At 42.3% G+C, this 21,984-nt stretch overlaps 1 protein-coding gene across 1 annotated transcript in view; it reads left to right on the top strand.

The window, feature by feature from the left end:
• The window catches only part of chrna8 (cholinergic receptor, nicotinic, alpha 8), a 451,499-nt gene extending 430,406 nt beyond the window's left edge, over positions 1 to 21,093 (top strand). Inside the window, exons 9-10 of the mRNA XM_039758229.1 lie at positions 7,257 to 7,366; positions 19,708 to 21,093. Of these exons, the coding sequence (XP_039614163.1) occupies positions 7,257 to 7,366; positions 19,708 to 20,238 (641 nt within the window). The 3' untranslated portion in view covers positions 20,239 to 21,093. The remainder of the gene's footprint in view (positions 1 to 7,256; positions 7,367 to 19,707) is intronic.
• Positions 21,094 to 21,984: the final 891 nt, after the last annotated feature.

Below are 21,984 nucleotides of genomic sequence, written 5' to 3'. Positions count from 1 at the left end.
GACAAGTAGTGACTAAACTCCACTGCAGACTCGCTAATTGGAAAGTGTCGAAACACTCCATTGAAGGTTGGTTATCACCTGATGACCTCAACTCCTGTCGAAGGCTTCATCCTTTCAAAATGGTTGTAGGAAGGCCTTTTCAATGTAATATTAACCCTCAGTACACAAACACATTTTGATTTGTCTCTCTTATGATTTGAAATGCCTCTTCGATGTGTAATGTAACTATCTCCAATTCCTATTTCACTTGCTATATTCATTGACTCTTTCAAGTGGCAGGCTGGAGATGAACAGCCGAGACCCCCTGAGGTGTGGTTTATTTGTAACGCTTGAAAATCTTTAAGTGAAGTGCTGTTATTAGAAGTGGAATTTTTTAAAATGAGGATGAAATTTTCTGCCTGAAGGGCTTGGAGAGAGAGTGCTTCTAAATAAGAACACAGTGCTGTCTTTGAAAATCTCCTCATCACCAGACAAGCAACATGGGTGTCAGTTTACTTTTTGGTTATTTAGCATATACTGGTAAAGATGTGACATTCTCTCATGTATCCTTAAATGTAAAATACCAAAGAGCCTAAAGTTAAATGAATTATTAATGTTAAGATGTGACAGTTAAAGATGCTAAGATTTGCATTGGGTGTGACGAGGATGGACAGGATTAGGGACGAGTACATTAGAGGGTAAGCTAAAGTTGGACAGTTGGAAGACAAAGTCAGAGAGGTGAGATTGCGTTGGTTTGGACATGTGCAGAGGAGAGATGCTGGGTATATTGGGAGAAGGATGTTAAAGATAGAGCTGCCAGGCAAGAGGAAAAGGTGAAGGCCTAAGAGAAAGTTTATGGATGTGGTGAGACAGGACATGCAGGTGATGAGTGTGACAGAACAAGATGACGAGGAAAGGAAGATATGGAAGAAGATGATCCGCTGTGGCAACCATTAACGAGAGCAGCCAAAAGAAGAAGAATATGGCTTCTGACTTGTTACGACAAGTTTCTTTTCCTTGGGGTTTTAAATTGAGGATATGCTGCCCTCATTGCTGACCTGAATTTTGGCTCATCTCAATTACCTTGTGGACAAGCAGCAAACTTGAGAGATGTCCCATCATCTGTAAATGTAGGAGGCTGTGTGGAACATAATGTGGGAAATCTTAAATATTCCTGTATGTAGCTAGGTGGCGCAGTGGTAGCGGTGGTGCCTTGGAGTAAGAAGGCCAGGGTCCACATCATCTCGGGTCCCCATGTCTGCGTGGGTTTTTTCCAGTTGCTCTGGTTTCCTCCTATAGTCCAAAGACATGCATGTTAGATGAATTCTTCTTCTTCTTTCGGCTGGCCCTGTTAGGGGTTGCCACAGTGGATCATCTGTCCGCATATGGATGAAATAAAATTTTACACCGGATGCCCTTCCTGAATTATCAATCCTAAATTGACCCTAGTATGGTGTGTTTGTGGAGAGGGGTGTGTGTGTTTGCCATGCAATGGATTGCACCCTGTCCAGGGTTTGTTACTGCCTTGCGTCTTTGTTAGTCTAGCGTCAGCAGACCCCCGCGAGTCTGTTCAGGACTAAGCAGGTTGGAAAATGACTGCACTGCGATCACTACCGCCAAAGGAGCTACAGTATCTCATGCTGTATCAGTGGAAGGGCTCGTCTGAGGACAGCAAGGGTGAGGATTTGGAGTGAGGATAAAAGCAAAGGTGGAAACTTTCAAACTGGCCAGCCTCAGCCGTTCAACTTGAAATACTGTATATAAGTCGGGTCTTGAAACCCGAAAATCGATCATAAAATCAAACCCCGACTTATACGCCCGATCAGAAATGCAACACTTACATTTTTTTTTACATCCTTTTGCTTCCTCCAGTCTTGCATCAGTTTCTTGGACATGTCCCATTTTTTTGCAGCAGCGCAGTTACCAATTTCCTTCACCACTTCAACGACTTTTAATTTAAAACCAGCTTCATATTTTCTTCTGATCAAATGCTCCATCATAGATAAGAGATGATCATTGATGCTCACTGTGGCCCTCCAGGACTGTAACTGAGGACCTCTGATCTACAAAGTAACTGAACTTTGTATTTGATGAATGAAAGTGCTAACAAGGCATAGAATTAAAAACCAAGATTCATTGTCAGCAAGAACTGAGTTCTAATTAGGGCACTGGCTGGAATGAAAACCCATAGCCACTGCGGCCCTCCAGGACCGTGATTGAGGAACACTGTTTTAATATATTCTTGGAGACCCAAGGTAATATTCACGTCTGACGTATATCTAAGACATCGTTGTTTATGCCAAAGATAAGTCAACAGGAATATTTGGGAAAGGCGGACTGTGCATGTGTTATTCATGCGGCTCTTGTGTCGGTTAAAGTGCTAAAAAATAGCGGGCTGTATATACGTCATTCATTTGTGGTTCGGAGATAATACATTTTTGAAACATTTTTACTGACCCCGACTCCAACTTCAATAACAAAATAATATTTTCTGACTCCGACTTTGACTCTGGATGCCAGGGATAGATACAGCGAGACTTCAGAATTTGATTCCCCTTCCTATTGCAAAACAGACAAAGTCAGGGGTCCTCAATGACAGTTATGGAGGGCCGCAGTGGCTGCAAGTTTTTGTTCTAACCCAGTTGCTTAATTAGAAAGCTATTCTTGCCGATAATTTAATTTCACGGCTTGTTAGTGCTTTAACTCTGCTATGTCAGGTCATTCTCATATCCTAGATTTTCTTCCCCTTTCTAAGGATATCATCCAAATGATTTGAAGGCTAAAATGGAGGAGCAATTCTCAGTCCTTCACTTTTTTTCTCTTCACTTTTCTTCCAAGTATTTAATTAAACCCAGTAGTGCATGTTAAATACATACAGGTGTAAATGGTAATGCTGGTCTCGTTTGTCATTTGCATGTTATTGTTAATTAGGAGCATGTTCCTTTAGGGGGGTGATAGCTCCCTAGTTGGAATAAATTGTTTTGTAATTGCGGCGTTTTAAGTAACTGAAAACTATATAGATATGATATTAAAAGGCGGTACCTCTCCCATAGTGATATGGCGGTAAAAATCACATAAGAGAAAATAACTTACCTTTCTTTAGTGACGATTTACGCAGCATTACAGACGAAGGAAGCCATAGCAAGACAATTCACCAGGTGGGAACTCAGTGTATACAGTCTGCCATTTTTCGTGGCTGTGATGGAAAGATTTTCAGGACGGATGACGTTATCACCCATCTGTCTGTCGGCTTCAAAGTATTTGACTGATGTCCAAGTCTTTCATACTGGTTCCTCCACGTTTAGGCCCCCACGTCGGCAAATAGTCCATTTCCAAACAAGGAAAGAAGATTTTGTGTTGACTTTTAACAGAGGACAAAACAGTATCCACCTGTCTTTAGGCTGACTATTCATTCCTCCAGCTGTCTTTGTCTATCTTGTCCTATGCTTGGCCCAGCAATTCTAAATGCTGAGAACCCCTGTGTGCTAACTTTGGCCTGGCCTGTACATGTGAGTGGATTTATAAAATAATTCTTTGTACAGAGCACAGTGACATTAAACTTATATTCTGATTACAGAGCAATTAAAAACCAAGACTGCAGCTGTTCAAGACTAAAATAAGCAATAAGTGTTCAAAAATCTTAATGAGCGAAACAACGAAAATGAAGCAGAAGTGTTACATGAGCAATAAGTGCTTGTTATTAAGCAATTGGGTTGGAGTGAAAACCAGCAGCCACTGTGACCCTTCTGGACCGTGACTGGGGACCCCTGGGCAAAGTAATGTTCATGTACACAAAGACATCATACATCCTGCATATCTGCATAATATTTTAAATGTACATTAGGGTTCATAGAATTCGAGAGTCACTAGAGGAGATTTGGGGTTGTTGATTATGAGATTAACCACAAAAACTAAATAGTTAAAAAAATGCAATAAAAAACAGATCTTATTGAAACCTAGAAGTAGTACTTGCAGAATAAGACCTGAAATTATCCTTTATCCCCCGATATGCTAAGTGGTATTATCCCTGAACTTCAGTACCCTGCAGGATATCCAAAGGGCATGCTGGTTATTAGAGTTCTGGAGTGCAACCCTGTTGGGGTTCTTGGGTGTCACCAGAGGGAGCTGCAGTGATGTATACAGTAGTCCCAATTTTATTAGACTTACTCCTGACCCAAAGTGCTTCCATTTAGCGTTACTGGCAGAAGGGATTCCCACTCGTTCAGGCCCTTGAGCAAGTCCCTAAACCTGATAATTGCCCTAGGGGTGCTGTACAATAGCTGACACTGCACTCTGACCCGCAAACATCATGTGAAAAGACAATATCTCCTTAGGGATTGAGAAACTATACCAAATCAAAAGTCTCCAGACATTCCCTTTGCTTTTAAACTCTGTCTGATTATAGCACTAAATTGCATCTGAAGTAAGAAGTTTAAGTCAGTTCTCCATAATAATAATAATAATAATAATAATAATATACTGCGGTGGGTTGTCACCCTGCCCAGGATTGGTACCTGCCTTGTGCCCTGTGTTGGCTGGGATTGGCTCCAGCAGACCCCCGTGACCCTGTATTCGGATTCAGCGGGTTAGAAAATGGATGGATGGATAATAATATAATAAGTTGCATTTATAGAGCACCTTTCACAAATCCAAGGTCTTTTTTACATACAGTGCAGAAAAACAAAATTACACAGAAGACAAAAGTTCATAGAAGAGGAAAGTTTTCAGTTGAGACTTAAAGGTGTAAAAAGAGGAGCAATCTCGGAGTGACTGGGGAAGAGGGGCCATAAGGGGCCAGGGTGGAGAGTCTGGTGTGTGGGGACAGTAAGGTGATGTCTGCTCGAGGACCTGAGAGAGCGACAAGGATTGTAAGGAGCTCAGTGAGGTAGAGGAGGGCAAGGTTATGTGGGGCTTTGAAGGTGAGAAGCAGAATCTTGATATTTAATCCTTGATGGAACTGGTAACCAGTGAAGCTGGGAGAGAACAGGGGAGACGTGAGAAGAACGCTTTGTGTGGCTGCGGAGTTCAGAATGTACTGTAGCCTCTGTATAGATTTGGCAGGGAGGCCGATAAAGAGGGAATTATGGTAATCAATACGAGACATTATGAAACAATGAACCAGAGTCTGAGCATCAGACAAGGACAGAAATGGACATAGTGGACAATGTAACATAGATGATAGAATGACATTTTGGAAAGAGACTTAATGTGTAACTCAAAATTAAGTGACGAATCAAACAAAACAATACCCAACACCCTACAATACTTGAACTCTCCATAACTCACCATGAGATGTGATAGTTATTTCAAGATGAATGACTGAGGCTGGCCATTTTGGATTCGTTTCTATCTTCACTTTCATCCTCACTCCGAATCCTCTGCAGGGATGTATAGTCCCTATTTTATTGAACTTACTCCTGTCCCAAAGTGCATCCGGTGAGACCCTGGCTCTGAGGCAAAGAAACTGCGCTGGAATCTGGAAGGTTAGCAGTTTAAATTCTGTTACTGGCAGAAGGGATCCCACTCCTTTGAGCTCTTGAGCAAATCCCTTAACCTGAAAACTGCTCCAGGGGTGATGCTGTACAATGGTGGACCCTGCACTCTGACCTCCAAAACGTCATGGCGAAAAGACAATATCTCCTTAGGTATTGAGAAAATATATCAAATCAAAAGTCTCCAGACCTCCCCTTGCTTTTTAAACTCCACCTGATTGTATCAGCACTAAATAGCATCTGAAGTAGGAGGTTTAAGTCAGTTCTCCGCAATAATAATAATAATAATAAGAAGAAGAAGAAGAAGAAGAAGAAGTTGCATTTATATAGCACCTTTCACAAACCCAAGGTCATTTTACATACAGAGTACAAAAAATTACACAGAAGACAAAAGTTCATAGAAGAGGAAAGTTTTCAGTTGAGATTTAAAGGTGGAAAAAGAGGAGCAATCCCAGAGAGACTGAGGAAGAGGGACCATAAGCGGCCAAGATGGTGAGTCTGGTGCATGGGGACAGTAAGGTGATGTCTGCTTGAGGACCTGAGAGAGTGACAAGGTGTGCATGGAGCGAGGAGATGAGTGAGGTAGAGGAGGGAAAGGTTATGTAGGGCTTTGAAGGTGAGAATCAGAATCTTGAATTTAATCCTTGATGGAACTGGTAACCAGTGAAGCTGGTAGAGAACAGGGGAGACGCGAGCAGAACGCTTTGTGTGGCTGCGGAGTTCTGAATGTACTGTAGCCTCTGTATAGATTTGGCAGGGAGGCTGATGAAGAGGAAATTATGGCAATCAATACGAGACATTATGAAACAATGAACCAGAGTCTGAGCATCAGACAAGGGCAGAAATGGACGAAGTGGCCAATGTAATGGAGATGATAGAATGATATTTTTGAAAGAGACCTAATATGTAACTCAAAGTTAAGTGACGAATCAAACAAAACAATACCAAACACCCTACAATACTTGAACTCTCCATAACTCACCATGAGATGTGATAGTAATTTCAAGATGAATGACTGAGGCTGGCCAGTTTGGATTCATTTCCACCTTCACTTTCATCCTCACTCTGAATCCTCGGCAGGGATGTATGGTCCCTATTTTATTGGACTTACTCCTGTCCCAAAGTGCATCCGGTGAGACCTTGGCTCTGAGGCTTAGGAACTGTGCTGGAATCTGGAAGGTTAGCAGTTCAAATTCCGTTACTGGCAGAAGGGATCCCACTCCGTCAGGCCCTTGAGCAAATCCCTTAACCTGAAAACTGCTCCAGGAGTGATGCTGTACAATGGCAGACCCTGTGCTCTGACCTCCAAAGGTGATGGTGAAAAGACAATTTCCTCTCCAGGATTAATAAAGTGTATCAAATTAAAATATTCCAAGAAAATCCCTACTTTCCAAAGCAAGTCTTGTCTTCCTTACTGAGCCCAGTGAGCCGTTAACTAGAAAAGATTTCTTTTTTTTTTTTGATGAGTAGACTTAAAATGGCTCAGCACAAGGTGTGGACAATAATTTGAAATGCTACTGACTAAAAACGGTCATAAAGTGGGAATCATTGGAAACAGACGAGAACACATAACCTCGATCTGCTGATTAATTCCAACCTTTATAAAAAGAGAATTCTGTTGGTTTGAATTTTTTATAAGAGCAAAAGGCCTGATGTGATTAAGCAATGAAAGGTATTGCATGTGAGGCATTGGGTCACATTTATCCAACAAATGTATCTGATGGTTTCACTCAAAGAGGCTCAGAGTGTCACTTGTCCTACATTTCTTTCTGTTTTCAATTTCAGCTCAGTACTTTGCAAGCACCATGGTAATTGTGGGCCTGTCTGTCGTGGTTACGGTACTCGTGCTTCAGTTTCATCACCATGACCCTCACGCGGGAAAAATGCCAAGACTGGTAAGTTATATTAAGAAATGATTAATTAGCATCGGACTAACTTTAGAAAATAATCCATTCAGGGTATAGACCAGTGCCAAGCATGTAATATTACAATACCCTGTGCTTCTAAATATGAATGTTCACTATAAATGACTCTGTTAATGAATGCATTAAAGCAGTGAGGGTCTTGCAAAAGACAAGACAATAGAAAATGAGCCTGTCGTATTAAAGAGTAAGGGACTTTTGTCCATATATACTGCTCAAAAAAATTAAAGGCCCACTTTTTAATGAGAGTATAGCATTGAGTCAATGAATCTTCTGGGCTATTGATCTGCTCTGTTAAGCTGCAGAGGGGGCTTATTCATCAGTTTCAGCTGCTCTGGTGCATTAGAGGCACAACAATGAGGTGTCCCCCAAAACAGGAATGAATGGTTTAACAGGTGGAGGGAGCCCACAGACATTTTTCCTTCCTCATCTGTTCTGTCACTCGTTTTGCATTTGGCTACAGTCAGTGTCACTACTGGTAGCATGAGGCCATACCTGGACCCTACAGAGGTAACACAGGTAGTCCAACTTCTCCAGGATGGCACATCAATATGCGCCTGTCATTGCCAGAAGGTTTGCTGTGTCTCCCAGCACAGTCTCAAGGGCATGAAGGAGATTCCAGGAGACAGGCAGTTACTCCAGGAGAGCTGGACAGGACCCCTCGTAGAAGGTCCTTAACCCATCAGTAGGACTGGTATCTGCTCCTTTGGGCAAGGACGAACAGGATGAGCACTGCTACAGCCTACAAAATGACCTCCAGCAGGCAGGCCACGGGTGTGAATGTCTCTGACCAAACAATCAGAAACAGACTTCATGGGGGTGGCTTGAAGGCCCGACATCCTCTAGTGGGCCCTATGCTCACTGCCCGGCACCGTGGAGCTCGATTGGCATTTGCCATAGAATACCAGAATTGGCAGGTCCACCACTGGCGCCCTGTGCTTTTCACAGATGAGAGCAGATTCACCCTGAGCACATGTGACAGACGTGAAAGGGTCTGCAGAAGCCGTGGAGAATAATATGCTGCCTGTAACATCGTTCAGCATGACCGGTTTGGTGGTGGGTCAGTGATGGTATATCTGGGGAGGCATAACCATGGGAGGGACGCACAGACCTCTACAGGGTAGACAACGGCACCTTGACTGCCATTAGGTATCAGGATGAAACAGGAAAAGTATTGGAATCCTACAAAAATTCCATTTTGAGATTTTGATGAATATCGACATTTTAGACTTCCCTGAGTCAGAATATACCATTTTTGGAATTATTTCTGTATGTCTTCCTGTGTGTGTGTGTGTAAACGTGATAACTTGAGTACACTCTCACTTAGGTCAACCAAATTTTGCATACAAGTATTAGGTACAAAACATAGATTTCTATCAACTTTTGAGCTATTTCCACTAACTGGAAGTGGTACTGTACCTTTTATTCATGCAGCTGCAGAGTCTGATTTATTCAACTTTACTTTTATAATTGTTCAATATATTATTCATTTGATTTGATTTGTTGTTGATGGTCCTTTAATATACATAATGTAAAAATATAATCATTGTCTTGTGGTTTACTCCTCAAATGTTCATCCCCATATCTGAGTATTTGATTCGATTTTTTCTTTTTTCATTCTTATGGGAAAAAGAACATAACGATTTGGGGCGCCAAAATGATCCCTTTGTAATTGAATAGTTTCCAGAAAATAAGAAAATAAACAGGACCCTATAACAGACTGTCTCAAGATGGCAGATGAGCCATGTGTTAAAGGCTGGGAAGAAGAAGACATTGGGTTCAGGAGACCTGGAATCGACAGTGACGTCATTGGTGGTTGATCCGTCAATCAGTCTTTCTGCAGAGGGAGGAAAAGAACAGCAATTAAGTGATGGTGCCAACCCCTGGAGACCACTCCCAATTTTTTTTTAAGTGCAGATGAAGATTATAATGAATTATATACATTGTGGGGGAGCCAGTGGTGTAATAAATCTGGTAGACCCTAATGAATAAAAATCAGGCATGATAGCCTTTAAGCCCAAGCTCTGTTTTTAAAGAACTAATTGATTTAGTTCTTCCTGTCCCAAAGTGCTTTTCATTTAGGACACAATGCATTTTCGTCTGGAGAATGTGCAGTTGTAGAGACAGTAACAGCTACAGTTAGGTCCATAAATATTTGGACAGAGACAACTTTTTTCTAATTTTGGTTCTGTACATTACCACAATGAATTTTAAATTAAACAACTCAGATGCAGTTGAAGTGCAGACTTTCAGCTTTAATTCAGTGAGGTGAATACACAATTCCTTTATTTCAGGGCTCAAAAGTAATTGGACAAATTAAATAACTGGAAATAAAATGTTCATTTCTAATACTTGGTTGAAAATCCTTTGCTGGCAATGATAGCCTGAAGTCTTGAACTCCTGGACATCACCAGATGCTGGGTTTCCTCCTTTTTAATGCTCTGCCAGGCCTTTACTGCAGCGGCTTTCAGTTTGTGGGCCTTTCTGTCTGAAGTTTAGACTTCAACAAGTGAAATGCCCGCTCAGTTGGGTGAAGATCAGGTGACTGACTTGGCCATTCAAGAATTTTCCACTTCTTTGCTTTAATAAACTCCTGGGTGGCTGTATGTTTTGGGTCATTGTCCATCTGTATCATGAAACGCCTGCCGCCCAATCAATTTGACGTCATTCAGACAGTATGTCTCAGAACACCTCAGAATTCATTCGGCTGCTTCTGTCCTGTGTCACTTCATCAATAAACACGAGTGTCCCAGTGCCACTGGCAGCCATGCACGCCCAAGCCATCACACTGCCTGACTCCACCGTGTTTTACAGATGATGTGCTATGCTTTGGATAATGAGCTGTTCCACGCCTTCTCCATACTTTTTCTTGCCATCATTCTGGTATAGGTTGATTTTGGTTTCTTCTGTACAAAGAATGTTTTTCCAGAACTGTGCTGGCTTTTTTAGATGTTCTTTAGCAAAGTCCAATCTAGCCTTTCTATTCTTGAGGCTTATGAGTGGCTGGCACCTTGCAGTGCACCCTCTGTATTTACTTTCATGCAGTCTTCTCTTTATGGTAGACTTGGATATCGATACGCCACCCCCTGGAGAGTGTTGTTCACTTGGTTGGCTGTTGTGAAGGGGTTTTTCTTCACCATGGAAATGATTCTGTGATCATCCACCACTGTTGTCTTCCGTGGACGTCCAGGTCTTTTTGCGTTGCTGAGTTCACCAGTGCTTGCTTTCTTTCTCAGGATGTACCAAACTGTAGATTTTGCCACTCGTAATATTGTAGCAATTTCTCGGATGGGTTTTTTCTGTTTTCACAGCTTAAGGATGGCTTCTTTCACCTGCATGGAGAGCTCCTTTGACCGCATGTTGTCTGTTCACAGCAAAATCTTCCACATGCAAGCACCACACCTCAGATCAACTCCAGGCCTTTTATCTGCTTAATTGATAAGACATAACGACGGACTTGAACACACCTGCCCATGAAATAGCCTTTGAGTCAATTGTCCAATTACTTTTGAGCCCCTGAAATGAAGGGATTGTGTTAAAAAATGCTTTAGTTGCCTCACATTTTTATGCAATCGTGTTGTTCACCCCACTGAATTAAAGCTGAAAGTCTGCATTTCAACTGCATCTGAGTTGTTTCATTTAAAATTTATTGTGGGGATGTACAGAACCAAAATTAGAAAAAAGTTGTCTCTGTCCAAATATTTATGGACCTAACTGTATGGAGCAATCTGCATCTGATGGTGATGGCAGCAATGCCAATCCACTTTATTATATAGTTCCTTTGAATTTGAATTTCCTTTAGAGATTAAAATATATATATATATATATATATATATATATATATATATATATATATATATATATATATATATATATATATATATATATATTATCTAAACTAATCTGGTCCGATCTTATCGAATCTTAACTGAGGGCAGGGTAAATATATTAGCAGTAAAAGTCTATGCACTCTTGCACCTCAAGAATACTTCTAATTTCAAAACTTTGCTTCTTCCCCCTATCTGCTCTCTTTTGCTTCATTTTTGAATTTGGTTTCTTGTGCTTTGAGTAAACCACAGCTTGTTCCAGTTTCCAGGGTAACCTTTCCTGTCATTTGGGGGCGTGACTTCCAGGTTTGTTACTGGCTGTCAGTTATAGCAGTGAGCTTACATAGCTGTTCACTTGGTGGTGTTTTTATCCGAGGTGCAGATAACAAAAAACCTATTGGAAATATTTCTTGTTTTCTAAATTGATCGCTTTGGTTCCTGAATTTCATTTTGTCCTTCTGACAACGGTTTTCGTCTTATTGTCTGACATCGTTGTTTTATCTTTGTTCCGCAACTTATCGATCTCCCAGTTCTATTTCGTACTTCTCTCCTGGTTTGCTCTTTAAAAATCCTGCCAGTTTCCCAAGACGACAGCTTTAATTTCTCTTCTGAGCTCCATTCTTGTGTTTTGTTTTACTCAACATCTTTGTAGTCTAAATGTCATCAACTAGGCATACTGTATATCCACAAATTAATTAATATTATGCAAGCGCACTAGGAAGAAGGAGAAAATGCCGGATTAAAGGGTCAAAACCAAGACTGCCACACCATTACCAAAACTAAAATGAAAATTACAAATCATAGTCATAAATTCAGGCACAAGTCAAGGCCAGTAAAGTAATTTAGAAAAAAGGTTAGTTTGAAACAGAAGACCTCTTCTCAAAAAGGAATCCACAAACTCGGATGAGGAAGTGCCTGAAATGATGACCTTTGAACCTGACGCCTCGTTACTGGCGGTTCACGACATCCGAGGACACGCCCCCGACAATGAAAAATGGTAGATGATAATTCACAGCAACCAAAGCAAACTTTCAATCAAAAAATGGACAAGAGATTTGAAATCTGGGACCCAGGAAACCCCCAAAATGAGTCATCAACCTTATTAAATTAATAATGGATCCCTTTCTTTCCCAAATATTTTATTAGAAGCTACTAATCAGTGATGACAATGGCACTAATTAGTAGATACATCCTTCCCTGTTATTTATGACTCATGTTAATTGCTTTTTCAGTATTAAAAAGAAACAATGAAGAACTTAGACTTCTTCACAGACAAGGGAATGAAGAGACCCAGCAATAAGCGTATTTCATGAATATCTAAGAGACATTAAACTCGTATAATTATTAATGGCAGAAACATCAGACAGAGGGATAAAATGAGCCATCTGATTAAAGCAGAATTCATATACAAAAAGATTAACATTATATAAAGAAAGTGGCAGGAAGAAATCCCTGTAGCTACTGTGGCTCTACAGGACCAGGGACCTCATTTAAAAAAGTGAGTAGATTTGATTGTGTAAATATGCACACGCCATAAAACAGGAACATGTGTACACTAAAAAACAAAATCAGATTGTAAAAACCTGACATATGCACATTTATACTGTGTTCAGCATTGGGCGCACGCTCCCTGGGAATAGGATCATTAGAGATTGCAGCCTTTACTAAACCAAAAATATATATATATATATATACAGGTAGTCCCCAGGTTACGGACATCCGACCTATGACTTACGAACGGGGCCGCAGCTGCGATGCATGCACCTTACTAACTGCTGCTCCGTCATCTTTGGCCTGGGGACGCTGCAAGCGGTGGCTGGACGGAGGCTGCTCGTGCAGTGTAGTGTCCCTCGGGCGACTCACGGCAGCAAGTGGTTTCACTGCCCGCCCACCACACACGGGAGGCTGGTAATGCTGCAGTGGTGATCTGTTTGTGGCTGAACAGAGGCCATTGAGGGTGAACAGGGTGGCGGTGGGTAGCATTGTAGTGTGCCTCGGATGGCTACCTGTTGAATGGGGGCAGTGGTGGGTGATTCACTACCCGCCTTTGACCGCACTGTGTTCATTCTCGGTGGGCGGATGCTGGAGGCAGCATACTGTAGTTAAGGTGACTGTGTGGTGGGCGAGTGATGAGCCCCCCACCTCGCCACCCCCATTCATTCTCAATAGCAGGCCTGCTTGTTCTGTTACGCACATAGCAGGAAGTTGTCTCTCGTCAGTACATCAGACGTGTTGATGATGGGTGCCTTCCTGCTGTGATAGCATGTAAAGTGCTGTGCAGAAGAGCTCATCTTAACCTTTTGTCTTCATCATTCAAGAATGTCTCTGAAACACAAATCTGATGCAAGTGCTGGTGATACAGTAAAGAAGAGAAAAACCATCACCATTGAAAATAAAGTAGAAATAAGAAAAAGGTCAGAGAGAGGTGAAACTCCATCATTCATTGGCAGAGCACTTGGTTACAGTCGGTCACCAATAGCATTTATTAAAATAATGTACCTGTTCTGACTTACATACAAATTCAACTTAAGTACAAACCTACAGTCCCTATCTCGTACGTAACCTGGGGACTGCCTGTATATATACAGTCTCACTGGACACTTTATTAGGCACACCTGTTCAACTGGTTTTTAATACAAATATCTAATCAGCCAATCACATGACAGCAGCTAAATACATTTTGGCATATAGACGTTGTCGAGATGACCTGCTAAAGTTCAAACCAAACATCAGAAAGGAGAAGAAAGCTGATTGAAGTAACTTTGAACATGGAATGATTGTTGGTGCCAGATGGGCTGGTCTGAGTATTTCAGAAACTGCTGATCTACTGGGATTTTCACACACAAACATCTCTAGGGATTATAGAAAATGGCCTAAAAAAGGGAAAATATCCAGTGAGTAGCAGCTCTGTGGGCAACAATGCTTTGTTGATGTCAAAGGTCAGAGGAGAATGGCCAGACTGGTTTGAGCTGATAGAAAGGCAAAAGGAATTCAAATAAGAACTTGTTACAACTGAGGCGTGCAGAAGAGCATCACTTATCACGCAACACGTCAAACCTTGAAGCAGGTGGGCTACAGCAGCAGACGACCACACTGGGTGAACTCTTGTCTGCTACAAACATCCAACTGAGTCTACAATTCACACAGGCTCACCAAAAGTGGACAACAGAAGATTGGAATAAGTCCACTGGTCTGATAAGTCTCAATTTCTGCTGCAATATTCAAATAGTAGGGTCAGAATTTGGCGTCAACAACATGAAAGGATGGATCAATCTTTCCTTGTTTCAATGGTTCATGCTGGTGCTGGTGGTGTAATGGTGTGATTGATATTCTCCTGGCACAATATGGGCCCCTTTGTACCAACTGAACATCGCTTAAATGCCACCACCTGCCTGAGTATTGTTGCTGACCATGTCCATCCCTTTATGACTGCAGTGTCCCCATCTTCTGATGGCTACTTCCAGCAGGATAACACGCTATGTCACAAAGCTAAAATCATTTCAAACTGGTTTCTTGAACAGGATAATGAGTTCACTGCACTCTAATGGTTTCCACAGTCACCAGATCTCAATCCAATAGAGCACCTTTGGGATGTGGTGGAACAGGAGATTCACATCATGAATGTGCAGCCAACAAATCTGCAGCACCTGCTTGATGCTATCATGTCAATATGGATCAAAATCTCTGAGGAATGTTTCCATCACCTTGTCAAATCAGTGCCATGAAGAATTATGGCAGTTTTGAAGACAAATGGGGTCCAACCCGGGACTAGCAACGTATACCTAAAGTGGCCAGTGAGTGTAAAATAAAATATATCTTTCCCTAGTGGTATGGCAGTGTTTCTAAAAAGAAGAAAGACTCAGAAACACTTAAGGAAGAATAGACTTAGTTTCTATTTAACTCTTTCAGGGCGGAAGTCGACTTTTGTCAACTGGGAGGGACTAATGGCGATAATCAACTGTAAATGGTGACAAACCTCACCGTTACATTTTTGTTCCACTGTGTTTGGTAGAAGGAATGTTAGCTTTGTTGCTTGGCTTGACTGAGATTCCTTGCACTTGCGTGAGTAGCAAGGAGCAAACCACAACAAAAATGGCATCGATATCTGCTGAGAGACTGAAGCGCATGTGTAAAGCAAAATACTCTGTGGACAATGTTTTGCATATTATTGCTGAATTGGACTCCAATTGTTGATACCAGTGATCGAAAGCAAATGTGAGGTACTGGCATCAGCTCATTGGTCCCCAGCCAATTGTGGTGCTAAACAGGTATGTGTAGCTGACACACCTACGGCAACGTTTGCCTGGGGGGACCACCACTTACAATGATGAGAGGTAGAAACCAGACTATGCTGCACTGCGACTGCCACTGCTGCCCCACCCCCACCCCATGTGAAGACTGTGTTTTTTGGAAAATAATATTCAGCACTCAAAGAGTTAATATTGGCTTAACAATCACAATCTCTTATATATATTTCTCTTCTGGTTCGTCCTGCTTCCACTTCAAAACCGGTCCACCCACAGGCAGCCGACACGGCATTTCTCGATTCCTATTCGTCCTCTTCCAAATCTTTCCCCACGCTGCCTGCGGCTCCTCTTCAAAACCGGTCCCGCCCACACACAGCCGACACGGCATTTCTCGATTCCTATTCCTGCTCTTCCAAACCCTTCTCCACGCTGTCTGAGGCCTCCCATACACCGCTTTTCTCGATTTATATTCCTCCTTCAGACTACCACGTTCCCCGCTCCTCTCTCATGACCCCATTGGTGTCACATCACCGCCCTATATCTAGCCGGACCGCATGACCTTTCACTTCAGCTATGTGTGCGCCTGGAAGTCTTTTCCGTAGCCTGCTACAGGAAGGTACTCTGTCGACCATTGGCATTGATTTCGTTCCTTGCTAATGGTTTCGCTCCTTCCTATTTTTGTTATACTGCGACGGTTGTTTCCTAAGACTCTGTTATAAAATGAATGACAATATCTTCTCTGTCAACGGGTTTTTGTACAACATCATCTCTATTCCAGGATCTGGCAACTGCCTGTTCCTATCAGTCAGTTATTTCTTGACACAAATGGCTGATGAAGGCAATGCACTCTCACACATATGCACATAGGGCAGTAGATTTCATTGCATCACATTGGGACAGATTTGGAGACCTTCTTCCTGTTGTTCTTTCCAGCGCAAGTCGAGTTATCATAACAATTCAGGAGTACTATCAATACATAGGAACATCTGGAGTTTATGGTGGTGAAGCTGAAATTCAAGCTCTTTCCGAAATTCTCCATGCTACCATTGTTATTTATTTCAAACACGACCCCAACATCCCACCTTGCATTTACAATTCTGGAAATGCTCTCTTCATTTATATTAACAACAAAGTTCTTGATCTTATACATGGTGAAAAAGTGACCTTCAAGAGTGTAGATACAGTAGTCAGTAACGATCCTAATGATCAACTAACATACCCACAAGAGTTTTTACACACCCTCACACCAACTAGCATGCCTCCCCATATCCTTCATCTGAAGGTGGGAGCTGTAGTTATATTCCTCCGAAATATTATGCCATCAAAAGGTCTTTGCAATGGAACAAGACTCATCGTTACCCGAATACATACAGTACAAATATTATTGAGTGCAAACTAATCGCTATCCAAAATTCTGAAACAATCTTCATTCCCACAATCTCTCTCCATCCTTCCGACACCAATCTCCCTTTAAAATTTAAATGCACACAATTCCCACTCAGACTCGCCTTCTCCATGACTATCAACAAGTCCCAAGCACAAACACTTGCAAAGATTTGCGTTAATTTACAACATCCAGTCTTCAGCTACGGTCAGTTGTACGTGGCTTTTTCTAGGGTTAGATCTTTCGACTCATTATCTGTCATCTCCACCAAAACACCTGTTCACAACTGCGTCTTTCAAGAAGTATTTCTTTCTTCTTGATTTCTGAATTCCTTTCTCACCATTTTCCACTCCTATTCTTAACACCGCCGTATGCTACGACCGGCATCGGCTAGTAATAAAATATACAAAGGAGAGCTTCTGACGAAAGTGTGATGCAGTCAGGGTTTCCTGCAGTCCAACTTCGAGAGAGAGAGAGAGTGTGGAAGGCATTTTGCCCTGGGTACGGGCAGAAGTGACATCTTCCATCTGTCCGTAGGTGAGCTCTAAGGTTCAGTGCCATTGTCAGAGCTTTTTATGCCATCTCTACAGTTCATGGTTCCTGAAAATACAACCATGCAAACTCAAGACATCAGTAGAATCTTTTGCTGGCATAGCATGAATAGAAAATAGCACACGGTTACTGCAAACCATAAACTCACTGTTAGACCACTTGGTTCACCTGCTCCCCTTTAACAGCCTGATCTCACTTGTTGCTTTCCATCTCTTAGTCTGGTTGCTTGCATGGCAGTTTAAGAGTGGAAACCTCTAAAGAGCCCCTTGTCATATATTGATCATCACCATACTGGGCACATCAGCACTAGCCTTCCTGAGTCATTTCCTACTCCTTGTCAATTTCTCCCTGTTAGCTGATCTGTGTGGTTTCAGCTGTATTTATTTATTACCTCAATTCCCCATTTTTAATAAAATAATCTTGTTTATAATAATCTTCACAGATCACAGTGACACATATCAAACTTTTGTCTACGCAATGTACCTTTATAAATCACTATCATTTTGTAAATGTGCATTCGTGAATGCTACTTCAGCTCTTACGTATGCAATCACAATGCTGCAGACTTTCATTGGCTGCTAGAGCCACCTCCCACCTGACACGTCGAGACCCCGCCCCCTGCATTCAAGACCATCTGGCTGCCTTCCACGACTCAGAGGGCCTCTCCACTGAACTCTTGGTGGCCCAGGAAAGGCTTAAGATGCCAACGTCTGAGCAGGTTGCCACCATCACCTGGCACATGTAATGAAATGATTGCTGATGCATTGAATACAGTAGTAATATAGAGCATATGAAAAACAAAGTGTTTACCTTACTAATAAGCCCGACACCATGTACAGCACGGTCATATCTGCCAAAGCTACTTCTGTCTCAATGAGTGGATCCAGGCGACGGTTACATGAAATGTTTTAGTCCCATCATGGCATCATTTGTGACTTGCACATTAATGGAATGTCACTGCTCATAGTTACAGAAAAGCAGCTTCATTCTTGCCGTTATTGCAATATGAGTTCTGTGAAGTGATCCGATTACATTAGGAGAGCAGGATGCTGCTCCAAATTGCTTTTTTATGTTGACAGAAACATGTTTTATGTATTGTGGAAGTTCAGCCCAGCTACAGACAGACACAGGACACACAGAAGTCCCAAAACACACTTCATCTGCCGTTTACAGCACCGTGGCCAATCACCAATCAGCTGCAACAATAAAGTCAGTCCTTTTCCCTCTTTGTATCTTTTCTTTAGCCGCCTTCACTCCTCTCCCTCAAGCTCTGTCCTCTGCCTCCCGACTCCGACTCCCTGAATGGAGTGAGGCGGCCTCTTTTATATTGTACCCGGATGTGCTCCAGGTGCACCCTGCTGATTTTACTGCAATACTTCCTGGTGTGGAGGAAGTGCTGCATGGGCACCCGGAAGCACTCCTGGTGCGCCCAGAGTCTCTTCTCGCAGCACTTTCTGGTGTGGTGGAAATGCGGCAGTCCATGGCTCCAGGACTGTCCAGGAGCACCCTGGCGGTGACAACGGGCCTCCACAGGGTTGAGCTTCCAAGCTATATTCCTGTGGCCCTAACGCCCACCAGGGCGGCTGCCCTCTTGTGTTCCAGGGAAGATATTGCTCCTTTCCACTCTCTGGGTGTTCCGGCTGGGGTGTGCCACAGTATTTACACCGTAACCATACAAAAATCAATGTAGCATCCTGTCAGTTGGTTAAGGGCCTCCAGCACAGTGGGGCATGATGGAGTGAAGCTTGGCTGAGATCGTCCTGATGTGTTGGCCAGTACCCTGAATAGTGTCAACAGGTAGCCGATATGAACTGACCAATAACCATAAAAGTGCAAACATGCAGCATTGGCCCTCTTAAAAGGGAACTAAAATGCAGTCTGAACATCATATTTGTCTCTTTTGAGCTTTAATATATCTGTCACGTCAATGCACATTATAATAACAGCTCGTGATTTGAATGATTTTTTGTGCAAATCATCATTTAACTGGTTTAGCTGCATTTCCCTGCTTGATCAAGGCAGGGTCTTCATTTCCCAGATTCTCCAATACGTTGCACAAGTTGGCATAAATATACGCCAGCTTTCACGCAAAGTTTTCTTTGATTAATCCCAACATTCACATGGGAACTTCCGTACGCACATTTTCTAACCTCTCTTTGCACGTACACAAGCTTTGCAAATGAGGCCCCAGGATTGCCTAACCTATACAGCGGTTAAAAGTCAGCATGTATTTGTCGTAATGTTAAATCTTTAAAATAATTTGGCATTAAAAGATGTTTCATCTTCTTTGCTCTCTCTTGACAGGTGAGGGTGATCCTCTTGAATTGGTGTGCTTGGTTTCTGAGGATGAAAAAGCCGGGAGAAGACAGAAAGCACTTTGCCTACAAATATAACCAGCATCCCCACCACTCCAGTGCCAGTAGCATTGAAATGAATGCCATTCATGGACAGCAGTCGAGCAATGGAAACATGAATATCTACTTTGGGTACCACACCATGGAAAATCCTTGCTGCCCACCTCCCAGTAGTGATTCCGGTGTGATGTGTGGCCGGACCACGAGCTCACCTACAGAGGACCACGAAACCATTCACACTCGAACACTCTCGGAGAGTATTCCCGAAATCGCTAAAATCCTGGAAGAAGTTCAGTACATTGCCAGACGATTCAGAGATCAGGATGAAGGAGAAGCGATCTGCAGCGAATGGAAGTTTGCGGCAGCTGTGGTCGACAGATTGTGTCTCGTGGCTTTTTCCCTTTTCTCGATCATCTGCACCTTCACAATATTGATGTCAGCCCCAAATTTTATAGAAGCAGTTTCCAAGGACTTTACATAATGCAATAAATAATAGGAGCTCTGCGGAAAACAAAAAAAAAAACAGATTAATTTGTTAATGTACACTTTCATTATTTAAATAATAGGGCATAAATCCATAAAAAGCAGATTCATCTGATAAGAGGTGCAGTATAGAGAGGATTATCTTTGTATAGATTAACATTGTTCCTGTTTTCCGAGTCTGGACATTCATGTTTCAGTACGAAGATGAATACAGAATGGATCACCCAATTGGTGGTTCAGAAACATCAAGGTGATAATAAGCAATTCACATTGTGCAGGTGCAAATGAATCCATCCTACTGATTCCAAGTCACCAGGAGCCAAATAGAGTAAAAAAAACATGTGATCACAGTTGGACAATCACAAATCAAATATCTATATTCCTAATCTACTTTTTGCTTTTATGGGGTTTGGGGACCCTGTGCCTATCCTGGCAGTATTGAGCACATGCCAGGAATCAGTACTGGGTGGGATGCCTAACACACACCTCTACATTTAACAGTACCAGTGAAAAGTTTTAAAACACCTCAGTGTTTCCAGATTTTACGGAAATGTATGCAGTTTAATGTCTTAATCAAACCAAGAACGAGAACAAATAAACAATGGCAAATAAAAAAACAAAAATAAGTCAAGGAATCATTCAGCGTACAAACTTTTGTACAAATTTTTTGTTTAATCAAAGTAGCCCCCTTTAGCTGATATAACAGCTGTGCCCTGCAGAGGGCACTCCTGCCACCCAAACCCGACACATAAACAACGTAGAACACAAGTTCGGCACACGTTTTTATTTTTTTTTCTTTTCCCTCATGGGAAACGCCTTCCTTCATTTCCCACCTGTACAGCACAGTTAAACAACACAAAACACTCTTCTCTCCATTCTCTTTTCTTCTCTTTCTCTTCCTCTCTGTCCACCTCCACTTCTCCTTGCAAGCTTTGTCTTCCATCTCCCTCTGGCTCCCGGAGTAGTGGCAGCTGGATCCTTTTATAGGGCACCCAGAAGTGCTCCGGGTGCTCGACGACCTTCTTCCTGTAGCACTTCCAGGTGTGGCAGAAGTGCTGCCACACAGGGCTCAACAGTACCTGCAGCATCCCCTGGCAGTGCCCACGGGATCTAACAGGGCAGCACCAAACTCCAACTCCCCTGGAGCCCTGTGGGAGTCTGAGGCACTGCTGAAGCCCAGGGAGGCTGCCATCTATTGCTCTGCGGGAGGTAATGCTCCAACTATGTTATCTCCCCTGGTTCTTCTAGTATAGAGGTGTCCTGGCAGGGTAACACTAGAATTCCTGAAGCCTACAAAAAAATTTGTAATCCCGGCCCACCTTAAATCCCTTTGCACCTCTCTGTCAGCGTCATTTGTGTTGTAAAAGTGTCGATCCCGCCTTGACATAGTTCAATTCGCAGGCAAAAAGTTCTCCCAGCTCAAGCCAAGGATCCTTATCTGCATGTGAGGTTCCTAGAGTTGTAGAGGGTAAATAATACAGTATATCGTTATTTGGAATGCATGCAATTAATGTGTGTTCCATGTCTACAAAGATCTGGGTAAGTGTAGGAGGAAATGTGAATGTTTTTTTTTATTTTGGTTATATTCTTGACTAAAAGTGCACGTGTTTATTTGATATCTTGGACTAAAGTCTTCACACATTATACACTTCAAGTCATTATTAGTGTAAAAAAAAGTTGCTGTTTTTGGTATGTGTTCAACATTTCTTGCTTTTCTCACATTTCCTGTCATCCTACACTTACC

This window comes from Polypterus senegalus, chromosome 7, assembly GCF_016835505.1.
Source record: "Polypterus senegalus isolate Bchr_013 chromosome 7, ASM1683550v1, whole genome shotgun sequence".
Taxonomy (NCBI): Eukaryota; Metazoa; Chordata; class Cladistia; order Polypteriformes; family Polypteridae; genus Polypterus; species Polypterus senegalus.
This window is presented reverse-complemented; position numbering and strand designations above follow the sequence as displayed.